This window comes from Halictus rubicundus, chromosome 3 (genome assembly GCF_050948215.1).
Source record: "Halictus rubicundus isolate RS-2024b chromosome 3, iyHalRubi1_principal, whole genome shotgun sequence".
Lineage (NCBI taxonomy): Eukaryota > Metazoa > Arthropoda > Insecta > Hymenoptera > Halictidae > Halictus > Halictus rubicundus.
In genome coordinates, this window is record NC_135151.1 from 12,388,340 (window position 1) to 12,412,171 (window position 23,832).

The following is a 23,832-nucleotide window of genomic DNA, read 5'->3' on the forward strand; positions in this document are numbered from 1 at the left end:
AAGAGACAGCATGATGAAGAGAAACAGTACGAGTGGAGGAAAAACGGGTGGACGAGACGCGCCGGGGGAGAAAAAGGAGAAAGTCGCGCGGGACGAGAAGGAGAGTCGAAGCGGAAATGGAGCGGAGCAGGAAGAGCAGGACCGTGCTGGAAAAACAGAGAAAGACGGAGACCAAGACAGGCAGAGAGAGCGAGAGAGAAGAGATCTGAAAAGAAGAAAAAGAGAGGGTAGATGAACGGGAGCCGTATATCGAAGAGAGAGAAACAAGAAGCGAGATCTGGAAAAAGAGAGGAGGAAATGATGCGGAGCGAGGGGAATGGAGTGAAGTGGAGGCGAGAAAGATCGAAGAGAAAAATAGAAAAAGTACGGGGAGGAGAGAGAGAGAGAGAGAGAAAGAGAGAGAGGGAGAAGTAGACGTGACCGTGGGTCAAGGGTCGTGTCGTGTCCTCGGGTATAAGGAGTCGCAAGCGAATAACGTGCTATCCCACGTCTCCCACGGGGATCTGACCACCGAGGCCATCGTTGGCAAGAGAGTATTGCTGCCGATCAGCTCTGACCCTTCTTCAAACGTTTTCTCGGCTGCCCCGTTCTTACACGTCTACTTTTCTCCCGTGAGTGCCACTATTCCCGATGTCGTTGAAACAAACTCGAACCCACCCCCGCTCACCAACGAAAACTAACCGGCCGACCTGCGGGAGGAATCCAGATCGTGTTATTCCACGAGCCTCCACGTGCTCGACGCAGCCGCCGCTCCCGAGTTTCCCGGATATCCACCAGGAGTAAATGTTTCTTTCCCCGATGACGGGATGATTCAGACGGCTCCGATCCTTCGAGCTACTCGCGGCTAAGACCTGCGGACGGAATTGTTTCTGACGGTTCAGGTTCAGGTAATGCGGAACATCTTCTTCTTCTTTTTCTTCTTGTTCTTCATCATCTTTATCCTCAATTCCGCCTCCTCCTTCTTCTTCTTCTTCTTCTTCTTCTTCTTCTTTCTTGTTTTACGCCGTATCGATTTATTCTACCGGCCGCTAGCGACGATTTTAGGATAAGCTAAATTTTGTCGAACATGCCGATCTATTTTAGTGGGACTGGATATAGGTATTCGGCAGTATCGATTCTCGAGGTAGAGATGGATTAAACGATTCAAGAGCGATCATTAGGCACGTTTACTCGGAAAGTCGCACGGAACGGAAAACAGATGAAAAAGAAAAGCGCGCAGCCAGGACCGAGCGGAATTTCTTTAATAATGACTCATCCACAAGAGGCAGCATACGTTGCATGCCCGGGCTGATTTTCAACATGATGAAATTCAACAATTCTTTTTGTATGTATTACAGATGGGAGTGATGAGCGAATGGAAGATGTGAATGTTAAGATAAAATTGTGTTGGTTAGGTTTATGTAAACTAAGTACAATTTTTTAGCCGTGAGGCTGAAATAAAGTATATTATTATTATTATTATTATATTATTTTATTATTACTTTCCTCAAACAAATTCCTTGAGGTAGCCCGTTGTGTTTTTACGCGATCTTACAAGATGAGGGCTTTGTCTGATATTATAATTATATTTTCGTCTTTTGAGCTCTGCTATTCTGCACTCGTATAGTATGAAGTGGGTTAACCCATTTGCATCATAAGGAAATATGAAAAGAGGGCCTTTATCATCAAACTTTTTTTTAATTATATTTATGTACAAAAATGACTACATGTAAAAGAACTTCATATTACAGCATTAGAAGAAAAAATAAATTGAGCGTATATATACGCTAATGATGAAAATGAGTTAATGAAACAAAGGATATAATAGCTAATTCTGTCGAGCCAACTTTTTAAAACAATATCCGCGTTAACCACAGTATCTTTTATGCGATGAAAACATTTTTCTCTCGGAATTGATAAAAGAGAATAGCTTTTACTGTTACCGAGTTTTATCGTTAAAAATGACAGCTACTTGAACTAAAGATACGAATTTGGATTCGACGATCGTCGCTTCTTTCCCTTATAAAAATATCATTGAATCGATATCAGACACATCAGTCTATCTAATGTGTGAAGTTTGAAGCAATTTGGTCTGGGTAATTTTATAGATGTTTTGCAAACGGTTCTTTGTCACGCGAACACATTTTACTGAAAATCATTGAGCTATTCCGAGCTTTTAATCGATAGAGTAACTATCCGGCGAATATAATGCTCTTTAACGAAAAGGAGTATACATATTGAAAATTGAAAAACAATGGATTTCCTACATTATCAATTAGGTTCATCGTTTATCATTGGACTGCGAACTTATGTGCAAAATAAAAATTGTTTGAATTAATTGCAAGGTATAGAATGCATGTAAGACGTTCAGTTCTCTTTTTAATAATTTTAGGGAGTTGAAACTGATGCAACAGTGTTTCTAAATTCTTTAAATGTCTACTGTGTTGCATTTGATCCATCCATTTTTTCCCATGTCTTATGATCATATGTAATGTCTTACGTTCGCAGCTTCTTCGATTTTGCAATTTTTCTGCAGTTTCGAAACCGTGACCGATCGACATAACATTGACTGGTCAATAATTAACCCAATGCAACCATAAATATCTCATTGTCAGTCAGTGTACCCTTTATCTCTGGAAAAAAACTAGCATGGTCTTAAAATAGATATATCGATCGAGTAAGTAAGTCGAGTTCGGTAAGCATACACTGATTTTAGCAATCGCAAATCAGGATACTATACTCTAGGGAATTAAATACAGCTTGTCAAAATTGTATTATCAAAACTAAATTTAACTTTAATCAATTTAATTTAAAACGAATTTTTTTTTAGTAAGTATATGGGAACAGTTTCGACGAATTCACCGATTCGCAGGAGTTTCGGCGACAGAAATTCAGCGGAGTGTGGCGCACGCAATTTGGCAATTCAAATTTCTCGGGAATTTTAGAAAAACGACGTGCCGTTTCGTCAGCGAAATTTTCGATGCAGTTATATAACGCGCCGCCCAAGAATTGCCGTGTTGAACGCGTCGTTTATAATGTTACGATTCCATTTAGTTTTGAAATGCATACGTAGATACGCGTGACAACTGTTTCCATCCTTCCCCTTCCGTTCGACTGTTTCTCCGGTTTATTCTCTCTATACAGAGGCAATTCTTTTTATATGTTCCGCCTTGACAAGCAAAAAGGCAATCACGGCAACCGTTTCGAGATAATTGCATTTTTAAATTGAAATGCGTGACGGTTCCTACGTACCCTCCCCGCCGTCACACAGCACGCTGCACAGTTAAAATTTTTCTATTCTTTTCGCTCTGTCTAAGTCAGGAACGCGTAACAATTATTATCGAATTCGTTAACCGAACTTTCCGGATCCGAACGTTTTACCGGTCACTCCCGTTCCCCGCAAACATGTTATTATCAGTTCTAATGAGACCGAATGACAACACGACTGAATTATTTTAATTGCAATGTGTCTGAATTTCCGGCGAATGATTGTTAGCGGATAACGTTTAATTATAATTACAGAACATCGGTCCGTGCCGACAATTCCCCGACAAATGACATTATTTTCGCGAGCACTCGCGGTTTCGAACGCTCGTCCAATAAGGGTAACTACTGCCCCTGGCAAAAATGTATTCTGACCAAAACAAATCAAATGTTTAGCATTGTAATTATTCAGACTTCCAATGTGGGAAATATTTCCGTTAACGATAACAGCGAATGTAGTGGTAAAATATGTCGGTGTTCGACTACAGGTGAGAGACAATTTAAGGGGTGGTTTTCCATGGGAATATAAAACGAAAATGAAGAATAAAAAAATTGCAATTTCTGCTTCATTTTTCAGTTATTAACAGTTAAAAATTCGCCTAAAATACGGCAACCCTACCAACAGAGGTGTATGTTGCGTACGTTATAGTAGCGCGCGGCAGTCACGTAAACAAATATGTGCATTTTTGTGAATACCTGCACTTGCGAGGATTTCATTCAATATTTACGGACACAATAGATCTGTGCAAACCATTTTATAGTGATCACGAGTAAATTACTTATGCGAGCCTGATTCGAAAGTGAAAAGGCATTGATCCCCTCTACTCGGTGATTCCATAAGGCAGATATTAGAAATACCCTTGTGCATTTTAACGAGTAGGCAAGTGCAATGTCGTCTAACGATTAATTTGTGAAACCTTAAAACATTTTCACCTCGCTGGGGCCTCAAATGAGAACCAAGGTAAGCATGTATTTGTCACTTGATACGTGGCTGTCGCGCGCCTCTATGACGTACACAACGGACACCTCTGTCGGTCGGGTTGCCGCATATTAGGCGGAATTTTAATTGCTAACAACTAAAAGACGAAGCCGAAATCGTATATATTTTCTTCTTCATTTTCGTGTTATGTTGTCGTGGAGAACCACCCCCTAAATTTTCTCCCATCTGTAGTCGAACATATAGAAAATACTAATATAAAAATGTTTGTTTTTCTCAATGTACAGAATGAGCAGATCAGACACTGCTTTAAGGGAGGGTTCAATTACCCTCAATCTTTGTTGGTAGAAATATTAAAAAATGGTTCTAAAAAGCAAGATAATCCACATTTTTTAAAAACATCAATACCTCTTTATATCACGTTTGTCATATGTTCATTTTGTTCATATTTAATACACACCCAAGTAATTCGTTCAACAATTCGCTACCATCTATATATCCAATATTCTCTGCCAGGGGTAGTAGTTTTACGTATTGTTTTCTGTACTGTTAATTGTACCGTTTTGTGCAACAATTTTCGGGAAAAATATTGCTGACGGTTCAGTGAGAACTAGTAGACTGTAGATTTTTATGCATTTACAGCATTATATTATATTATATTTATAGCACTTATGCATTAAGATTAGAAAAATTTAAAAAACTAAACCCTTAAGCGAAGAAATGAATTTTGAATTAACTCCTGTTTCCCACAATCGATGAAGAATACTTTGATCTTGCGTGATACACAGTCAAATAATTAGATTTAGCATTACTCGAAAGATTTATACAGGGTGTTTCCGAAATCGTAATACAAGCGACCGGATTCGGCATGTTGAAATAAGTGGGAAAAAAAGGAACAACATTTTTTTGTTCGATACTTCGTCTTCGTGAAAGATGCAGGAAGTGGAATTGGTCGGTACGCGATCAGCCGCGTCAGACGCTGCATTTTCAAATTCGATTTTCCGGAAAACGAGATGTCAAACGAAAAAATGTTATTCCCTTTCCTCGACTTGTTTCCGTATGCAGAGTCACCAACTGGGTGCTTGTATTTCAAACTTTGTAGAAATTATTTTTCTGTTCCTTTTTCTGCAAATTTGTTCGCGAATGTGTCTATTTGCATAAAGATCCGCAGTCCACCGAAGATATACTACCGGTACAGAGATGAAACATTGAAAAGGTCGATCGCGACGCGGCAGTCGAATCACGGCGCGGATATTTCATACGATTTTTAAATAAAAGCATATTGCCATAAATGCGATACAGTTTCGCGAGCGATTTTAAACATCATCGGTGAACGTTCGCCGGGCGACTCATCGGCGGAATCGTACCGTCTTCATTAAATATTCATACGATTCGTATTTGCGCGAAACACATATAATCGAAGCCGACGAGAAATTAATTCTGAAATTAATATCGGAGGGTTTCTATTAAGTGTAACCCGTGAAAATTAATGTGTCTTTTAATCATGAATATCGATAAGGCGACGCTACAAGCAGATTCTAATTAAAATTAATGAATTTAAACTGATTTGGTGTGCGGTGGTGGCATGCCGCCGAGAGGATGCCCCAGCAACGGGCGCCATGGAGGGCACTTATCATTTTGTTTAACCGGCTGACTACGATTTTAATGAGTTTTTCACGTGACTCCCGCCGAAGATGTTCTTTTATCGATTTTAATACTCGCGCGCTAGCGAGCCAACGCACACACGCACGCGTTTATGCCGGGGGACAGTCTGAAAAGCCGCTTGTCGAAGGAAATTATGAAACGAGCGTATCGTCATTCGAGATACGTATTAGAAAGTAAATATTCTGCTCGAAAATATACAGCTCGAAAAGCAGACAGATATTTTATTAATTTTTTAGATGGAAGTGCGGGTTATGGTTAATAAAATGGACCACAGATTTTTACGGATTTATAACTCGATCAAATTTTTAACGTACGAAGCAACGTTTCATTGGAAAAAAACCTTCAAGTCGATGAAAGAAACATTTTCCCTAGTTTCACTTTTTAACACGTATGAATTTTATTCGACACAAAAAAAAATATGAAATTTTCCATCGGATAAGCTTCTGTTCCTTTAGTCTGATAATTCTGAAGATGTATGGAAACGGAAATTTTCAGTGATACTTGCAGTGTAATGATAACAAATGACATTAGGTTTTCAAGAGCCATTTATTCTTTCCTGTGCAACTGTGAAGGATTAAGAGGATTTTCAAGTATCAGGAGTACAAAGATATACTTTCCATGCGCGGTTAACGATATGCTGCGAAAAACATCAGCCGGTCGAGGGAAGCTTCATACGCGAGATAAAACACAAGTTGAAATACTCGTTCTACGGGGGTGGGCGAAGCAATTTGTTTTTCGCTGAATTTCCGCTGTCAAGATTGATTCCCCGATGGACCGTGTCGGTCCGGCGAACGTTCTCGGGAGGGTAAACAAACATTCCGGTAATGTCAATGACCATCCGTCGTATTCAAACACTAATTCGAACAGTACGAAGACTTCTGTTCTCCCCCGAGTGCGTCCCGCTGTCTGTCTTCATTTTTGAGAAGCCGAAGAAGTAGTTCGACCGTCCGCGATGTATCAATAGCTTCGCCGCCTGGAAAATTACTAACCTACTTGCGTGCGCCTCAAAAAAAATATTAAAGACATTTCAAAAATACATTGGAAGTTGAGAAAAAAAATTGAAACAATGTGTTTGTAGACCTCAGGAATATTTTACCATGGAAAAGTGGAAGATTCAAGTGATGCAGAAGGGTTAAAGGAGCAATCACTGTGACAATTTTTATATTTTCAATTTCGGTTTCATCGACCATTTTGCCTTTGTCGGATTTGTCGGGATCGTGATTCGGCAGTGTTGATAATCGCACGAACGTGTTTTATCGTCCTCCGGAATATTTTACCATGGGAACGGATGGGAATGTTTTGCGAAAAAGTTTACAAGTTTTGTTCCCCCAATGTGTACTTACGTGTTACGTCGTATCCCACGCAAATCGCCTCCATATTTCCCGCATTTTATTTTTAAACACGTACCAGGCGTGTTGCGTCTCTGCGCAAAAGCTGCCACGGTTCAGGACATGTAAATGCAAATGTTACAGGACAATGGAAAGACAGATCATAAATTTGCTGCTACCCGGGGAGAATGTTGAACTTTACACTGAATTTATATTTCGAGTTTCCTAATGATGCAATATTTCCGTTGGGCGGGGAAACGATCGATGTTTTTGCTGGAATTATTGATCGTTCGCGATTAAACTGTGGGTATCGCGCAGTTTTATATTTTGTTTTTAATGAACTGAACTTTTTGGCAGTGATAATAGAGGCATGTATAAACTGTTCTAAAAGGTTTGAATTGTAAACCGAATAACCGAATTTTATATGTCCGAAAAATTCACCTCCAGAACAATTTTTTAACCGACCAAAAAATTGCTTTATTATTAATAAACTGCGGATTTTATGTATTCATGGCAAAAATAAGTGAATCGAGCGTAAAACAATAAAACCGTTTGAAAAACTTGGAAATAATGCAACAGCAGTTTTACGTACATTATAAAATACAACAATATTTTAACTCACAAAAATTATTAACTATAAGAATGGGAATAAATGTAATTGGAAATAATGCAAGAGTGTGTTTAAGTATATTAGAAAATACAACAGTATTTTAACTCGCAAAAATGACTAACTTTAAGAAAGGAAATAAATAATATGTAGCTTCTATTTTTTACAATTAATACAGTCAATTTTTAGTTTGCAAAATTTCACGGTCTAGTAAATAAGCATCATGTTAACCACAGTGAAAAGTTTCACATTTTTGAGAGTTCAGCTGTCAAACTATCGCAGTATAGAGATAACACGTTTTTCGAGATGAAAACGAGACAATAATCTTGCACGGTGGCCGAGCTTATTTTAGACACGCAATTCGAGGAAAATGAAACTAGTTCACGGGCTCTCGATGCCTGTCGCGGTTCCGTCGAAAACAAACGATAACTCCTCGAGCGGGAACGGAACAATGAAAACCGAGCCGAAATTGGACCGTATGAAGTGTTGGTGTTAATCTATCACGATTCATTTACCTGCCGCGGAACATTACTAAATGGTCAATAGTGTCGGCGGGGAGGGGGAAAACGGCAGCAATTAACTTCCACGCATTGATGGAGAGCTGCCGGTTCCGTGGTTATTTTAGCAAATACTTCTGGCGCTCGGCATCGGCGCGATATTTCCTCGTTTCGAATCGTATTAAGAAGAGCACGCGCTGGCAAAACCGGGCGGTGGTGCCGTTTGTTTCGATCCGTGCGGGACCGTACAGCAAATTGAATAAATATTCCCGTATGCCGAGGGAGTCGTCGGGAAATATTTTCGAGCGTTCCGAGAGCAAGAAAAGCGAACGCGCTTTCGTCGATTGCAAAAATTGATCTCGTGCATTTTTCATCCGGGAAATATTGTATCCTCGATCGGTTCATCCGGCAAAATCGAGTATCGCAGATTGTAATGCGCCTGACCGTATAGTCCGAGTTTTCTTATCATCGGATTGCAGAGTGTTCTGCGAAATGAAAACGTTCTGAATAATTTAACTCGATTGAAAATAACCAATTTCACGTATTCACATCCACTTCGTCAACTGGACATCACAATGCAACGAAAAGGACGGTCAATTTGCACAAATCCAAATACCTGAAAATGGTACCTAAGTGCCTGAAATGGTACAACACACGATTGTGTCGGTGATTATGAAAGTGGAGTAAGTCAAAATTCCACCCAAAAAAAAATTTATCTTTTCAGTATTACGTCGACAGATTCCACTAATAATTATATATAGAATTGAAAAAGTATATGCTATATGTATGTTATACGATATTATGGTAAAGTATTTACAGTGACTCCCACTAATATTCGGACGCTGTTAAAAATCGACTATACTACTTGAATTTTTTGATAAGTTAGTACAATTGGTTCCCTACATAACATGAAAAAAATGTTTGATTAAAATTGCAGTTGTCGAAATTGCAGAGAAAGTACTGAAAGTTGTATTTTGTAACTTATTTTATGCGGGGTTATATTAAAAATTTAAAAAGTGCGTTTTGTACATCTGTATCAATTATACATATTCTGAATATTTGAAAGTCGCAGAATTATGTCATTGACAGGGAATTTCGTCCTTATGTGGTCATTTTGAAACATCTGTAGGTCATTGCAACGTTGATCGATTTTGATGAAATTTTCGGAATACGTATAATTACAAATCGTACTTTCTACATTTTCAATGTAAGTCCACATAAAAAAGTTGTAAAATACAACTTTTAGTGTTTTCTCTGCAATTTCAACCAATTGCAATTCTTCTAAAAAATTTTGTTCACTTTACGTAGCAAACCAATTGTGCTAACTTCTTTAAAAAAAAATCCAAGTCGTATGGTTTAATATTAACAAAGTTACACGATTTTTCAAACCGTCCGAATATTAGTGGGAGTCACTGTGTCCCGAAGAAAGAAGACGCGACTGAACAAAATTTACCTGAAAACAGACTGTTGAGGGGTTATGTGGAAATAATTATACGGGAAGACGGTGGAAGAAATATATTTAAACGGAAGAAGCCGTTGTCGGAGGTGTCTACAAGACGAGCGCACAGTTAGAACTAATGCCCAAACGCGAGGGCGGCGATGCGTACCTTCATACCTGAAGTGAGGACGACCTTCAATAAAATAACGGGGAATCAGGTATTTACCAATAACCATAGGATGTGGGGTTTTCCACAGGGTACGGTAAAAGGCCTAACGTTTTACTTTAACACAGACGAACCGCTGAAAACACGGAAACAAGAAAATCTTGAACGAGCCATTGTGACTCCGGGTGTCCGAAGTTTTCGGAATCGCGGGATCCCGGCCAGTGCGAAAGTTAGCACGTGAAGCCCATCGAAGAACATTCTGTCAGCGGCCAGCAGCCAGCTGTTCGACAAGATAGCGTTGCCGCGGCTCGAACGGCAGAGTAGGGCGGCGTGGTTCTCACGGAAGCCTGTCGGAAGTTCCGCATATTAACCCAGTTAAATCGAACAGAGCACGGGAGAGCGGGTGCGTTAAGAACAGGTAGAACCGAGAACCAGAAGCATAGCTGGAACCGAGAACCAGAAGCGGAGGCATCCGTCGAAAAACGTAATCCCACGAAATCCCGGTACGCAGCGGTGTAAATATCGCGGCGGACGGGATCCTGGTACGATAAACTCGCGCTTTAATTTCGCGCGGAGGAACCTCGGAGGCGAATGGAATTACTCTCGCAATCAATTTAGACAACTCGCCGTGGAACCGGCACGTAATTGTTAACGCGATTATCCGGAAAGAAGGTCGCCGGGGGTTGGAAGACGTCGGGCGAACGGAACGAACGGAACGAAGGAATGAACAAGAAGGTGGATCGCAAAGGTTCATTCCGTGCGAGAGGGTGGAGGAGGAACGACGAGTTCGTTCGCGACGCGACGCGACGCGACGTCCCAAAGAAAACTCGCTCGACCCGAGAAGACGAGCCAGCGCAGCGTCTCGTTCTTCGATTCTACGCCAAAACGAACGCCGGAAGAAGCGGCGCTGCAACGACGCTGCAACGATGCAACGGTGTGCTGCTACGTCGCTTCCGCCCACGCGAGTTCATCCCGACCGGTGTCAGGCTGCAAGAGGAAGACAAAGTAACCGGGGCTCAAGAATTCTCCGACAAGCGTTTATTGCCGCATACTATCCTCGGCTTCTTGCGATCGAGTCACCGATGCACCGCTCGTGCTGCAATTAACGCGGCGCATTCTGGTTTTCGAACGACATCTCCGCCATTTTGATTTGGTCAGCGCAAAAGTTTGTGCCCGATTTCGCATTAAAATACCGGAAGAAATTTACACAGAGAATTTTCATTCCGCACAAAGACCCGCAGGCTACTCATTACCAACATCACACGTTACATGACTACTTTGTACATCTTGTAATGCTATACATATAATAACAATAATATTTGTTAAGAACGTATCCCTCGGAAGCGTATGGAAAAATATTAATGCAGCCACGCTAACGCGGCCACGGTCCTGAACGTTTCGACGACAGAAACCCCGCGGAGGCTCTTCCCGTTTGCCCGGTTGCACATTATTAATTCCATAGAACGGTTAACCGGCGCAACGTGTAATTGTTTCCTTGATTAATGAATCTTTTTCCGCGGTTTAGGCAAGCTGCCTTCCGACCTGCTCGCCACCCAGATCCCAAAGCGACGCGGAAAAGCAACCGCGACCCGTTTCCCTTTCGACCTGTCCTCCTGATTTTGATAAATTCGATGGCGATGTCACCGGCCGCACAATGGATCGCTATTTCACCGAACAGCTTCGCCGACGTGTTTCGCGCGCGGTTACTTGCCCTAAGGTTTCTGGACACTTTGCCGGCTATGCGAATTGTAGAATAGTACTGGCAGAAAGCATCGTGCTCGAATTCAAACTTATGCGAATAAGATTGTTCCCGGGATATGTGCATTTCATTTAACCTTCTTGGAAGATGACGTTTTGGAAACACAAAAATTCCAACAGTCTTCCGATAACGCGATGTTCTTATGATTCCATCCACAGTGAGGCTAGCTCCTTAGGATCATGGTAATAATTGACTTCGTACTCTGTATTATTGTATATTCTCCAATTCGTATATTTCTTACATATTCTGTGCTACTAACTATAAGTTAGGAAAGTGCACGAGAAAACGCCACATTTGTCTGAGCTTCACTGCGAAGCGTATTGGTTCAGTATTCAACGTATTGGTCCGAATCCTTTGTTTAAACGATCGGGGTCATTAACGACTTCTTTCTGGTCCAAAATCGTCCAAACAAATTAACAAATATATTGAACATTTCTGAGTCGCACGGCCCCGTAATATCTGACCATGAGTGCATGCGCAAATCATTAACTGGAAAAATGAATGGTCCCGGCCACTATAAAATGGCGAGGTCAAAGTACAGTACAAGATACGTGTTTCCAGGCAATTTAATAAATACATCAAACATGCCTGCGCCCTGCGTTGTCGTTATAGTGTTCGAAACGTTAACATCCCGCGGCATTATTCAGTTTCGCAGCGATCATCCCCTAACAGAATGTCGCGTGACGCAACCGGAGACGTTCCCGGGCGCGTTTCCAATTTCAAGTGGCTCCGCTTTCGTATGGAATCGGTTCCGGTTCGAGTGCATGCATTATGAATAAAGACAAGCGGGAGGAGGAGGGGGGGCTGTTGAAAAGAGAAACCCGACCGGAAGAACACACTGTTCGGGGAGGAGGAGGGGGTGAAAGAAGGGCTTGTAGAGAGGGTTCTCGGATAAGGGTGACAGTGGGAGAGAAAACTCTGAGAGATAAGGAAGCCCGCGGAGATACCGCCTAAGATATTCCACGCGAGGTACGAAACCCGAGCGTGTTCCTTATCCGCCTCGGTGCCGGGATGAGAAAGAAATCTTTAAAGCGTACTTTGATTCATAGGTGGCCGCCTCGCGACTGAGGGACAGAACGTGACCTGGCATTAAGTGCTCTATAAAATATTGCGCCCATGTAAATATTCTCGTAAAATTCAGTCGGCACTGTTGCCGCCTCTCTCTCTCACCTCCTAGCACGCCACGCCACGTCACGGGAACACCATGCCATGCCAAGCAACGGTCAGACCACCGTCCTGGCACGCCACGCCACATCGCGCCCGAGATATTGTTGATACCGACCACTGAAGCGAACCGGGACTCACACTCTGTTGCTTCTACCGGCTGTGTACAGGCTGGTTACTTCTACTCGGGATCTCGGAATCCTAATTTTCTGACGTCAAAATAGAGCTACATTAATGGACAAAATTTCAATCGCATCAATCGTGTTCCATTTTCTAACTCCGACTGGCTGTGTCCAGACTGGTTGCCTCTACTTGTGATCCAACAATCCTAATGGCTGATCGCGCAAAGTCGCTATACCTTATTATAAAGATAGCAGTACACCTTTCATTCAAAGCTCAGTGAATCGACTACAAAAAAATCGTAGATCAAGTTTTAAGCATTCGTTGTAAAGGAGAAGCTTCAATTTTCGAACCTATTTCAGTTTCAGTCCGGCGAAAAATTTTTCACAGTTTTCACAGACGTTCGAATGTATAGCATTTTCAAAAAACAACAACAGCTAAATCGTTCCTTGTGTTGTATCGTCTGAATGATGCGACAATTCAGATTTTTGTTCGATACGTTAAAAATACCTACGTAAATTTCCGATGGCATTGTCACCGAAATCTTGAAACAATCGTTGCCGCGAAACGCGGGTGGTCGAGAATCGCCACGACCACTAATGCAGGCTCAAAACATCATAAACCGGAGTTCTTGGACAACTGTACAAACAGCCGATGTCCAGGAATCCCCGAACAATACAAAGTTTCTACTGGAGAGTTTCTACCACTCCTATCTACGCTACCATTCGTACATTTCCAACGGCATAACATACAAACACCAATAGACACATGGGAACAGTTAATATTCAGACTCGTGCATGCAAATTGACTTGAAACGACAAACAATCACCGGTAGGGATCTACTAAAACTCAATTTATACATCTAATAAAAATCGAATTCGACTGGAAACGTCATTAAACGTAAATTACCTTAAATTTCGAGACGTCATACGTCATATTTTGTTATAACCAAATTATGGATTATTGGACACTTGTCTTTATGAAGATGTACGCAAATTATATATTGCTAATTATTAATGGTAATAATGTCTATTCAGTGTTAAATGGAGCGAACGCACAGAAAACGATAAAGATTATTTTCAAGACTGGAAAGTCGGTAATTCGAAATGAGCAAAAGATCACGAATTACTTTGTGCACCCAATATCAATCTATTCATTGAAGTCTCGGTAAGTGGATCTTTTTCATGAAAAAGATTAGAATTGCTAAATTACCAACGAGCATATTTCACGGAAATCGCGAATGGAGGTCGCCGGCGGTGCACCTCCGATATCCGAGCAGTATAAATGGCATGAACAGTCTCGCGAAGACAATGAAAGAGTACACAATTTGACTCCGGTGAAAGAGGGAATCTGAATATCCACGGGCAATGTCCTGATGACAGACTTTCGGGGTTTAAGGGGCACACAGTATGTCCTGGTTCGTTCCGTGAACGATGCGACGCACAGTTTGAATGCTGTGTACCGGTGCGGACCATTGAGAAACATTCAAGCAGCCTATCGGTCAAACAGATGCGACGGTCACATACGGTACACGTCTTAAACATCGAATACTCTGAATACACCAATGGACCTGGACTTGATCCTCGCTCGATCCCAACCAGTAAGTAATAGAGTGTACCCGTAATCGACGGACTATATTTCGAAACAGACCTGCTGGAACTATCGCTTTCCTATAAATTGCTTCGCTAAAACTCGAACAAGAAAACGCCCGATTAACTATAAAATTGTTTACGTTAAAACGAAAGCAGAAATGTTATTAACGCATACCCACGACCACAATGAATTATTTCACTGGCAATCAACAACGACCAAATAATTAATGTTAGGTTCTTCCGACTTTAGAGTGCAAATTTAATGAAGTCTATAAATCTAGAAGTACCATTGAAATTCATTATATTCCATTTTGTGCTCCAAAGCTGATCTTTAAGGTCATGTCTCCTGCTTTTATTCAGATATTTAATTTGAATATTAAATATAATTCGTTTTGATGTTGATGAATGTTATTGTCATGTATTCTTTTTATATGAGTGGAGAAATGTGACGGTAAATGAACGCACTACTCGCCAATGCTAGAAATAACTGAAAAATGGACTTCGAATTTGTATGCAAAATAAAAACTGTTTGCATTCATTGCAAGCCAAAAGTGCGAAATAAAGATTTCTTTGTTCTTTTAATTATTTTATTCGACTGGAAATCTTAATCGACGTAAATCTTTTTAAGGCTACACTTTACCTCAGGAAACCAAAAATTCTTGACTTCTTTTTATGTAATCCTGTAAACCAGTGCAAAAGTTATGCGTGTGTAAAGTCGGGCGTCGCTGAGCGAGCACGAACTATTGTCTGCAAAATTTGTTGCCGACGGAATCGTGTCGGTTACATCGATGAATCGAGAATGATCGACGTTACGGCAAACGTGCGTTCGAGGGTACAATGCTCGGCGTGTAACAGCAGGTATTAAAAAGCTAGCTTATGCACACCGGTCGGCCACTCCTTCTTGTCAGAAGTTTGTAATGAAAATTTCAATGAATCCGGAAACTTTTTGATTGGCCCTGAAGATCCCGTGAGGTATGCAGCATCGCGTTCAACGTTGCGAACTACAAATTCGCGTAGAGCGCGAGTAGTTGAAAGTTCAAAACTCGAGCAGTTTCGCCCGCGGCGCAGTTCAAGCATGCCGGTGAGCCCAGGTAAAAATTTATTTCGTCAGTGCCGGCTGTCGTGTTCCCCGCAGCCGAACGAAAAACGAGCGTGCTGCTTCTTGCCGCCGCAATGAAGTGTAAATATTTATATTTCCCGCGCCACGTTTACGGCTTCGCGATTATTTATTTTGTTCCCCGCTCCCCTTTCCCATTCCCCGTGCCGTCCAACCCTCCATCTAGCCGTTCGCATTTACGCGAGAAACGTCCCGCGGAATTACATTGGCACCAAAAAGTATCGCCGCGCTATTTCCCGTTTTCGAAAAACGCGATATTTAACGCTACTCCTAACGAAGGTGTCGAAAGACGCCGCTTAAAAACGTGAATAAAAATTGATTGAAACTGTAAACGGAAATTATTCGACAAATCTGTTTCTTCAAATAACACCTAATGTAGTTATTCTACAAACAAAATTTTCAAAAAACAGTTTTTGTTACTTTGCTTTTTTATGGAGATATGATGGTCTCCTCCAGGTTTTTCTTTTCAATGGTATGCCCAATATTTTTTCTCGAATTCGGATAGGGCTTAAAATTAACATTCGTGTTTGACCATAAATACGTTTCTTGTCCTTAAAAAAAAAAAAATAAAAATAAAAATTAGATCTCGTTGACGACGGACAAAATGATTTGCTTACATTTTAAGGTTCTAGCGCGAGTGTTTTAGCGTTGATCCATTAATTGCATTCATGATTATTGCACGTTTACGTTCGAAACGTTATATCGGACGGCCGAAGGCAGTAACCGAACCGCTCGCGGAAACACACTTTTTCTTTGGGTGTGTATCTATCGGAATTTTAGCCCTCGGAAAATATTGGAAACGATTTTTGTAGTTGAAAGAGTTTTTAATGGTTGCGTTCCTTCACGCGAACTGTCATGAACTGCTGACCCGCGCTCCCATAAACGACATTTGATATTTCAGAAAACGTTCCCCCGTTTATTTTCCTCTCGTCCCATCAATTGAGTTTCGTTTAAAAAAGACCGGGCCGCCGTGTTATCTTTGAATGTAACTGGAACAATCGAAGCAGACGAATTACTCCAGGAATTACTTCCTTTAAATGCGAAACAGTTTGACCGTTTTAAGCCCCCCTCCCCTCCCCTACCGTTCGCAAAAATTAAAACGGGAGAACGTTCGCGTATAACACATCTCGGAATACATGCTCGGCGCGATCATAATGGAATAAAACTGCGTCATAATTCGCATTAATCGAACAGGTAGCGTCGGGAACGCGGAATACCAAGCAGACTTCAATTATACAGGCGATCGCCGCTTCAAAACAATAGAACTTTTCTATTAGTCTCGGCGCCGATGTTGATTGAAATTCATACCAGAATGGGGTGTTCTACCGAAACAACGATGAAATTTCATCAAGCGAATTCTTTTAACGCGTTCGAAATTTTGCTGAAATTACATTCTGACGGGAAATTGTACAGCAATAGCAATATCTAATACACGAACGCTCGCGAAAATGTTTTTCGGGCAATTTTGTGCATGGCGACGCAAACGTGACGCGCGAAGATTAAAACTTTCACGAATTCAAGAAACGCAACATTTTCGAGCAATTTCGTAACGTTAATTATTAACTAATCCACGATCTCTTGGATTAAAAAAAATATATTTAGGACCATTTTTTTGTTTCTCGTTAAATAAAATTCTTTTGCTGATAAGTTACGTAAAACTTTAGAGAACACGGAGTGTGAATATCAATATAAAATGAGTCGGACACTCGGACGATTGAAATCCTCGTGGCAAAAAGTTTCGCCTAACCGACGGACATTTCCAGCAGAATTGTGTTTCTTGTTGCATGGTATCGCGACGAGCCAGTCGTTCCCCGGCAAATTTCTGCTCGCCGCGCTTAGGTTTTTCCATAAAATTGATAAAAAAATCTTCTTCTGTCCTGTTCTCTCTCTCTCTCTCTCTCTCTCTCTCTCTCTCTCTCTCTCTCTCTCTCTCTCTCTCTCTCCCTCACCCTGCGGAATCAGTTTCTGTCTGGCGCATCGAGCTTCAGCGTTTTTGCCGAGCTCACCTTTATTTCGCAGCGGATCGTGATGTATGCTCGATCGCATAACCGCTCGGAGTGCGTTACGAATACGGCGGACCTCGTCCTAATTTTTCATAGTAATACGATTTACGGGACGTCTCAATGCCGCACTTTCCACGGACGTTCTTATCGCGACCGATGAGAATGAAATTCGAGCAACGTGCCCGTAATTGAAGTAATTTATTCCACGGACTTACGATGCATATAGATCGTGGGAGAAATTGCGATTTCGAGTGACGTCGAACTGACAACGCGTTCCATAAAAAGATTACGCTAAATAAGTGGCGACACGTAAATCAAAAAGTAAGAGTAGGCGTGTGCGAAAGCTTTATAGTCTTTTTCAATCATACATAATGACTAGATTGTGAATATCATTATGTAAAATAAAAATTACAAAAAACAGGAATCAAAGAAAAATTTCTGGTTTTCTTTTAATGACTTTATATAGTTGAAAATAATATATTGACACCTCTAAATTCTTTCAATCTTTTTGGTATTAAATTGTACCCACATCATTTTATTTTAAATGAACATAGACGGTTTGCACAGGTGTACAGTCTTTTTTTATTTTATGGTTTTACGTCGCATCAGCTGCTTGGTTTGTTTCTGGCTTTTTAGTACAATTAGAAAGCCTTCAATCCAAATGAATTACCAGAAGTTGAGTAGTTGGAAGATGTCTGAAATTCTGGGTCAAAATGGACCCGAGCACAGCGGTAAATTTTATACGCAATAAAAATTGTGCTGTATTAACTGCGAGACATAGGAGTTGCCCAGACATTTGTTTCTTTTCTAATAGTTTTATCGAGTTGAATGCAATGCGACAGTATCCTAAAATCTTGTCATTTTCATTTTTGTCCATAAATATATGAAATCTAGTAATCATAATTACACTATTAAGTAACTGATGCGAAGTAAAAGTGTGCGCAGTATTTGTGAACCGAAAAGAACAATCGAGCACACCGGTAAATATGAAATGAAAACGTATACAACTTTAATTGTTCGACAGTCTACTTCCCTCCATGAAATTTATTTCAGATTTATCAGAGGTAATTATAACATGTTACGCGGTGCTCGATGGTTTAACAATCACTCGTTGAGCAAATGTATCCGCGCCGGTTGTGCGGCACGTTTTTCGTGTCGGTAACTTCAAAAGGCAGTCGGTCGACGAATAAATACGAAATAAATTATTCGGCCGGTACTCCTGGAGTAAATTACACACTCGATTAAAGTGTAGTCATTCCATTTGATCGAAAAGTAGCGGTTTGTTTAATCTTTAATTACGGTCTCCTTTACCGCAAACGATATCACGGTATCGCCGACATTATTTTATTATCAATACGCTGTACAGAATGGTCCCGTGTAAAACATTCCGAATTGTTCTCTCGAATAACAATTCCCCGGCGATTCTCCTTTTACATCCGCCATTCAAACGGCTAATTTGATCTTTAAATATGTGCTCAACACGCTAGAAATGAACAGTAAATGGCAGCTTCGTTTTAAAACCCAATGAATAAACTAAAAAATAAATTTCAATGTTACAAGCGCGCTGCAGCAGTTCGTGTAAATCCACGTTGCCATAAATAAATTTCAAGAAAATGGAACTATGCGAAATTCTACTCCCCAGAGATGGTTGTTTCGGTAGATCAAATTAAAACTCGGTTAAATTCTATTAGACTTTACGCCTTAGTGTTATTTGGAGACTTTTATACGCCATAAGCGCATAAAAATCTGAAATGTAATTAGGGAGAATTACGATACAATCTACTTAGTTTTTAATTCTACAAGATTCAACCTTTATAAACGTAATTGAAGAAACTCTGTTAGGAGTTAGAACATGGCCGATGGTAAGCCCAACATGTTCAAACCTCCATTAATCTCTCAGCAATTGGACACTCTGGGAGGAGACGGAGATTTGACTGAAATTTAGCCGGCTCCGTTCGGCGAAAGGAAAAAGAGAACGCCAACGATTATCGCAGCGGATACTTTAATCCATAACCCTGAACATTAGTTATGCACGCTCTTATCTTACTTCTCTACGACTCGGAGTAATGTTATCTCCGGTGCCTTTTTCCGCCGGGGACGTTCTTCCCCGCCAATTTACTTTTTAATCCCTTAGATTCGTTTAATTTCCACTCTCCACGACCGTCTAATACGGACGCGAGTTTATCAGCTCACGGTCAGTGCCGCACGCGTGCCCCTATTGCGAAAAGTAATAACCGGACTGTGGATCTTTACGCGAACTCCAATTTGTCAGGTTACTCTCTATTAAAATCAGCCTGTGGGAACATTTTTTGCAGCTGAAGCACGGAGGCTCATCGTATAAAGTAAAAACGACGACCTGTAATTAAACAAATGGTAACGTGAACTTTCAAACTTAAAGCGAGCACCACGAATTCTAGTGAAAAGAACCGACAAGGAAATAATCAAGTAATTTTGTCCGGTGAGATTAAAAAGCGAAATATCCAGTAAAATGTTTCTTGGTTTCCGTAAAAAGAACGTGCAACAGCTAGGATATTCGTGAAGCTGAGTACAAAGAGGTGGAACAATAACCGGGACGGTGGACAAACGGCGAGACACGAATAGAATCGATTCTTTTCTCGCTGCATGTCGTAAAACTTGTTTTCATGGCAATTCTCGCGTTCCGGATTCATATTCTGAATTGGGTCCATGTTAGTACCATGGACGCGACGATTATCTCCTCTAGAAATAAAACAGTGAAGCAGAACACGAGATCCATATTTGTCGTCTCATTATTTTAGGAAATACCATTTAAATGCAATGTGTGCTTAGAAACTAAAACACGAATTTAAAATATATTGGTGCATTTATGTCTAACACTCATCTTAACAATATACCCTTATATTAATTTATATATTATTAGTTGTGTAACGTTGCAAAAACTGCAAAGTGCAAACTGCAAGTGCAGTGTCCAGATTAGTTCGAACCGGAACGCCCTTTGGCAGAAATCGGGTTATTCTTCGAGGTTATGTCGTACGGGCATGGAAAAGTTAAAAAATAACGGTTTTTGATTATTTTAAACTTTGTGCCCCCACATTGAAAAACCGAAAAGATTATATGTTAGCAACCGTAAAGAGATGCTAAAACTGTAAACATATAAACTTAGTATCTCATAACTTGTACAAGAAATCGGTATTTCAAGATTTTGTTCTTTTTTAAAATTTGGTTTCGAATCTAACAATTCTGAAAAAATTCACAGATGTGCATTCTAATAGCTAAAGTATGGCTGATTTTTTCAGAATTTTCAATTGAAGAGGATAAGAGAAATTACGGAAAAACCTGATTTTCCTTGTCACCCCGTTCCTACCCCCCATGATTACATATACGGTTGAAAATTGGCACAAAGTATTTTCTTTGGATAACCTATCGAATGGTCTATTGCAAATTCAATTTAGTTTGGGGGCACTTTTGACCTCCTTATTTATTCTATGTTATTAATATAATTATATATTATAATTAAATTGAAAGTAATGAATGTTTGCGTAGCTCTCGCGTGTTGCAATTAACACAGACAATTTTTATTTCTCATAAAGATCCGCAGTCTACTATGATAGGTTCTCTATCGTGGAATTAACTGTAACATTTTGTATTCTTTTCGCAGTACTTGGCGCAATTCTGTCCGTGGATTTCCAGAAAATGTATATTTGTGAACGAGCTTTCATTCAAGATAACTAGCATCCCCCGGTTCTCCCATCTAGTACCCTATTAAACTCTGTTTCATTTCATTGAAAACATTTCGTTGGAGCACCACTGCATACCATTCAATTCCATTTTTCCACTCGCGCATAAACCGCGGAGTTCTGTCTGATAAACGCGATCTCATAAAGCGAAGTGCCATTCGATGTGATAAACGCGAGTTATCTCGTTCCAGACCGAACTCCTTTAATACGTAAGCCGCGTCTGAGAGGCCGGGGGGAATAGTGTTGGAAAACTGGGATATTATTGAAGGATACGAGTTAAATTGTTTAGTAATTAACTAAACGAGACTGCGAAACTTCGCCCAAGCTTTCCTACGAAAACATAAAGACACAAGCATCCATCAAAACTGCGTTTCCTTTGCCGTCCATGTTGATAAACTGCACACATTCTATCGATCGTTTAACTTCGAAATACATTCTCATTATTTCATTGTGGTGCATTTTTGTTAAATTTTGAACTAGACTTTTCGTTGAAATTATAAGTACATTCATATCATTACTTGTCTTTTTAGGTATAATCAAGCTTTTACAATTGACTTCACATTCATTTTACAATACCTTATAGAATTTTAAGGTACTAATTAATAGATACGAATTAGAGGCCTAGAACTGTTCTATCAATTTATGATACTTAAAACTGTGTATATAGTTTGGTATGTATATAGTAAAATTGTGTGTTTGGAATTTTAGAGCATTCTTTACATTGCCTGAAACAGCTGTATTTCAAAGAGGTGCAGCGAGCGTAAAAGGTAACCATGCAATAAAGAAAATTTCAGATTCACTAATTCTCGTCTTACCTTCCCAACCGTAATACCAATGGATTGTCGAGATTCTTCCGATTAAAATGAGTCCAAACACGACATCAATCGGACTAGTTTTATAGACAATGTACCACAACAAAATTAAAAACATACGTATGATTGCTATATACGAAGTCTACAAAAGTAGACCGATTCAGGTCATGTTTGGGCTCGTTTTAATCGGAAGAATCTCTACAATTCAGTGGTGTCGCATTCGAAGAGGTAGGACAAAAATGACAAGATTTAAAATTTTCTTTACGCTCGACGTCTAGCTCATTTTTCGCTTGCTGTATCTATTCTCTTACTTTGTCGAGCTTGATTCGATTCGTGTGAGAGAAACGGTAGCCTGTAAAGCAAGAATTTGGCTTCGGGATCGCAAAGTTTGCGAATTCGAGTGAGCTGTATAACGAATCCATCGGGGTAGCGGTGACAGCGGCAGAGGGTCAGTCCGCTTTGTTCGGCAATAAACGAATTTCTGAGGGGCACGCTGGGAGCACTTGATGTCTCTGACCCGTTTACAGCGCTCGACAACAGACTTTAATATAAAATTACCGCTTAACTGTTCCAGTGACGGGGCTAGAGCCAGACTTCGTTTACCCGTTGGAGAACGTAACGGTCCCGCAGGGTCGAGACGCTACCTTCACCTGCGTGGTGAACAACCTCGGTGGAAACCGGGTGAGTCCTTCCTCCTCCGCGAGCGGAGATCACTCTGGCGGCGCCAAGGCCCGGGTAACTATTTTACCATTAACCTGTGTCCGCCTGTAATGGACTACCTTATCTACTACTACTAAACCTACTACTACTACTATCATCACTACTACTACCTACTACTACTACTACTACTGCACTACTTATATGCGCGTGTGCCTGCACCTCACAGCACTGCATTTAACTGCACCAATGCCAGCTATGAAAAAGAACAACCACCGCCAGCAGCCGCCACTATCATCAAACCATGTCTGTCCCCACCTCTCTCTTTCTCTCTCTCTCTCTCTCTCTCTCTCTCTCTCTCTCTCTCTCTCTCTCTTTCTCTTTCCTTTTCCCACCTATCTACAGTGCGTACCGCAAATATACCACCATAAATATTTCAATATTTTCGAATTTAACCTTTAGCACTCGAGTGACGACTTTGAGACGCCACTAAGAATTCATATACCAATATGTAAAATATTGTTTACAATATTAAATTTGTTTGTATCTGACAAATCAGTAAACATTTAAGCGGGGCCTCTCGAGTAACGGTAGTGAAAACTAATGATTTTTAAGAATTATTTTTCGAAGTAACTGTTGGACATATGGGATTAGACCTCTTGAGGATATAAACAGGTTAATCTTGAAATATAAGAGGTTTCTTTCTCGTTCAACTCTTCTTGTTATTTTCTCATTTTAGTCTCGTCTTAGTTGAACCCGTGACTGATAAGTCACTCATATGATCACTGCTATTTGTACTGTCTTCTACTTCGTAGATCCAAACCGCACTCGTCAACGTTAAAAAATTGTGTCTGTATGACAGACGTGACATTTAACGTGTTAAGACATCAGAAATCTGTTGTAATTGTAGATTACAAAATGAGCAGCACATACTGGACTTATTTTTAACCCCTATTATATCGAGTCAGACTCTAGAGATCTCGAATAGATTCCGTTGAATATGCGCGTTAT

At 40.5% G+C, this 23,832-nt stretch overlaps 1 protein-coding gene across 1 annotated transcript in view; it reads left to right on the top strand.

The window, feature by feature from the left end:
* The window catches only part of LOC143352722 (lachesin), a 143,966-nt gene that overhangs the window by 55,238 nt on the left and 64,896 nt on the right, over positions 1 to 23,832 (top strand). Inside the window, exon 2 of the mRNA XM_076785440.1 lies at positions 22,739 to 22,899. Within this exon, the coding sequence (XP_076641555.1) occupies positions 22,739 to 22,899 (161 nt within the window). The remainder of the gene's footprint in view (positions 1 to 22,738; positions 22,900 to 23,832) is intronic.